The 2,592-nt window shown below is 31.2% G+C and overlaps 1 protein-coding gene across 1 annotated transcript; it reads right to left on the bottom strand.

Annotated features, from left to right (window-relative positions):
• Positions 1 to 925: 925 nt before the first annotated feature.
• Positions 926 to 1,982, bottom strand: LOC107616922 (putative GPI-anchored protein At3g06035). The gene is made up of 2 exons (XM_016318796.3): positions 1,797 to 1,982; positions 926 to 1,630 (listed from the first exon to the last, which is right to left on the bottom strand). Exons 1-2 carry the CDS (start codon positions 1,876 to 1,878, stop codon positions 1,113 to 1,115), a joined length of 600 nt encoding a protein of 199 aa, XP_016174282.1. The 5' UTR covers positions 1,879 to 1,982; the 3' UTR covers positions 926 to 1,112.
• Positions 1,983 to 2,592: the final 610 nt, after the last annotated feature.

Below are 2,592 nucleotides of genomic sequence, written 5' to 3'. Positions count from 1 at the left end.
ATTAATGGCTAAGATTTATTCTTAAAAAAATAAATCATGAATGGATGACTAATATTAACCTTGAGACAGAATTACCAAGATAAAAGTTATTTTTATCACTAATTCCGAGTTTTTCAATTATTAACTTTTTTACGGCACACGTAAACCCGTCATTAAAAGTAAATTTCCGACTCAAAAAGTCTCTAGTGAGAAAAATAAACCAATAGTAAACAAGTATTTACTTTTTAATAATGAAATTTGATTTTGAAAAATTAATTATCCTTAGTCAAGTTTAACCTATTAATTATTATTTTATAAGTTTTTTTTATCATTGGGCCATAGTTCAGAATTTTGTGAAATAAATTTTAAAATAACCGAAAAAAAAAAAGTCAGTTTACTGAAAATTGGATTCTTACACGATGCACATACACCATCCTCTCATGCAAAAACGAAAATTTAATCATGGCCTAATAGGCCCGTTCTGATCATCACAGGCCCAAGACTATATCAATCTGGTCCAATACAACGTCGACTTAGCTCCCACCACTTCATCTGAGCCACTTGAGCGCACTATAGCAAGAGAATGAGCAAAAATGATTATCTACAACATCAACCACGCTAAAACGACCAAGATAGTTGAACGTGCATCTTACACCTTCTTTAATAATGTTCACTAAAACTCCCTTACCCTAATATGAACCAACCATTTTTTTAACAATAAATCTCAAGTGTTGAACACTGAAACGTTTCTTTTATATATATATCTCATCATTTTAGTTATTTTTCTTACATATGGAAGTCAGAGGATTAAGTTAAATTCATTTATTTTTTAAAAAAAATAAAACAAGACCAACGGTTAACGGTCAAGTTGAAAGTTTTCACATTAATTTAAAATTGCAACAATAAAGCTTTGATCTTTATAAGATCAGAAAACACAACCACACAAATAAAAATTTCATTACAATTTATTGCAAAATACATCTATTAACAGGTATACGAGTTAAATATGAGTTTTGTACATTGATTTTGTCCCAAATAATTACAAAATAAATTAACAAGGGAAAACATATTTTCACCCAAACAAAGCACATGATGAGAAGTTAAGAACACTCAAAAATGAAAGACAAGCAATTTTATATAATCAGAGAAACAAGCAAACTGAAGAACAATGGCAACACCAAATAATGATTCTTCCAATTAGCTCCAGCAAGAAGAGAAGTAGCTGAAGAGAAATTCCCTGAAGATGAGTTGGTACTTAAAATAAGAACCATCCAGTCATGTTCAGAACCAACCCCTGCAACCGTATAATTAGAATCATTGAGATACTTTGTGAAGTGATTCGACTTTGTATAATTGGAGAACAATGCATCCTCATCCAATTTCGGCACGCGAACTGGCATGATCACCCCATCTGTTGTGGTATTGTAATCAATCCTGCACTTCTTAAGGTTCTCTTGGAACTTAGGAATCTTCAAGGCGCTACCCGGCGAAGGATAGTAGTTGGCAAGTTCTTTGCATTTGTCTTTGCCCCCTAAGTCGTCCGCGATCTCATCGGCTAAGCAAGACATCTTGCTGAGTTCCTTGAGTTCCGGAAGGTTAAAGACTTTCCGGTAGATGTTGATGTCATCAAGAAGATCCTGTCCCTCACTTGCTGTTAGGGAATTAGTGTCATGAAGGTTAAGCATGAAGAGTAAGATTACAAAAAGCATGCATATTGATAATATTATTCGGAAGGATCTCATTGTTTTAATTTTTGGTACAAAGAATTAAATGGTGAAAAAGAAAAAAAAAAAACTATAATTAACATGGGCTATTACCTCCACTTAGCACTTGGCTAGTAAACAGGTGCAAGGCGAAGACGGGTAGAAGAACGTTGAAAGCAAGTTTGAAGCATGCCATAGTTAAAATAATAGATGAGAGATTGCAACAGGAGGTGAGGAGGCAAAAGCGTCCACTTAGAATGAACTACAGCTTATGCTCTTATGAGTTTAATATATTATAAACTCTCACCTTTAGGCTTTATATATGATGACAATAGAAGAGGTACAAAGAGGGAAAAGGAAAATATGAAGAAGAATAAAGAGAGGGGAGGTTTACTTGTGCTAAAAGTAATTAATTTATCTAGGAGTCGTATGGTATTAATAGTTTCATGTCCATTATTTTGTTTAAGAGGGCTATTAATATTGTTTCAAGTTATTATTGTACAAATTTAATTTTGATATACTAATTATGTAAAATATTTTATATAATTATTTAATTATATCTATTTTTTTAATAACTAATTACACAACTAATGTTAACGGTAGATATTTTTTGACATAGTATTATGTAATTAGATGTAATTTTATACTAATAATACATCAAATAAGAAATATCACAATTTTAAAGTTAGCTTTTGAATTCCCACTTATATTACTGAGTCATCTTATCACATACATAATAAAAATCTATGAATATTTGTTTTTTATTTTCCTCGGAAAAAAATTACTTAGTATGGCAAGTATGAGATTTCTCCCTCAATAAAACCAATACTCTTTTAGTCTTTTTCCCACAAGGTGAGGGTGAACTATATGAATGAATAGACATTATTATATAAAAAAGTATAGGTAGACA

This window comes from Arachis ipaensis, chromosome B9, assembly GCF_059453495.1.
Source record: "Arachis ipaensis isolate K30076 ecotype BB chromosome B9, ASM5945349v1, whole genome shotgun sequence".
NCBI lineage: Eukaryota > Viridiplantae > Streptophyta > Magnoliopsida > Fabales > Fabaceae > Arachis > Arachis ipaensis.
The sequence above is the reverse complement of the archived record's forward strand: the minus strand, read 5'-3'. Positions and strand labels throughout refer to the sequence as shown.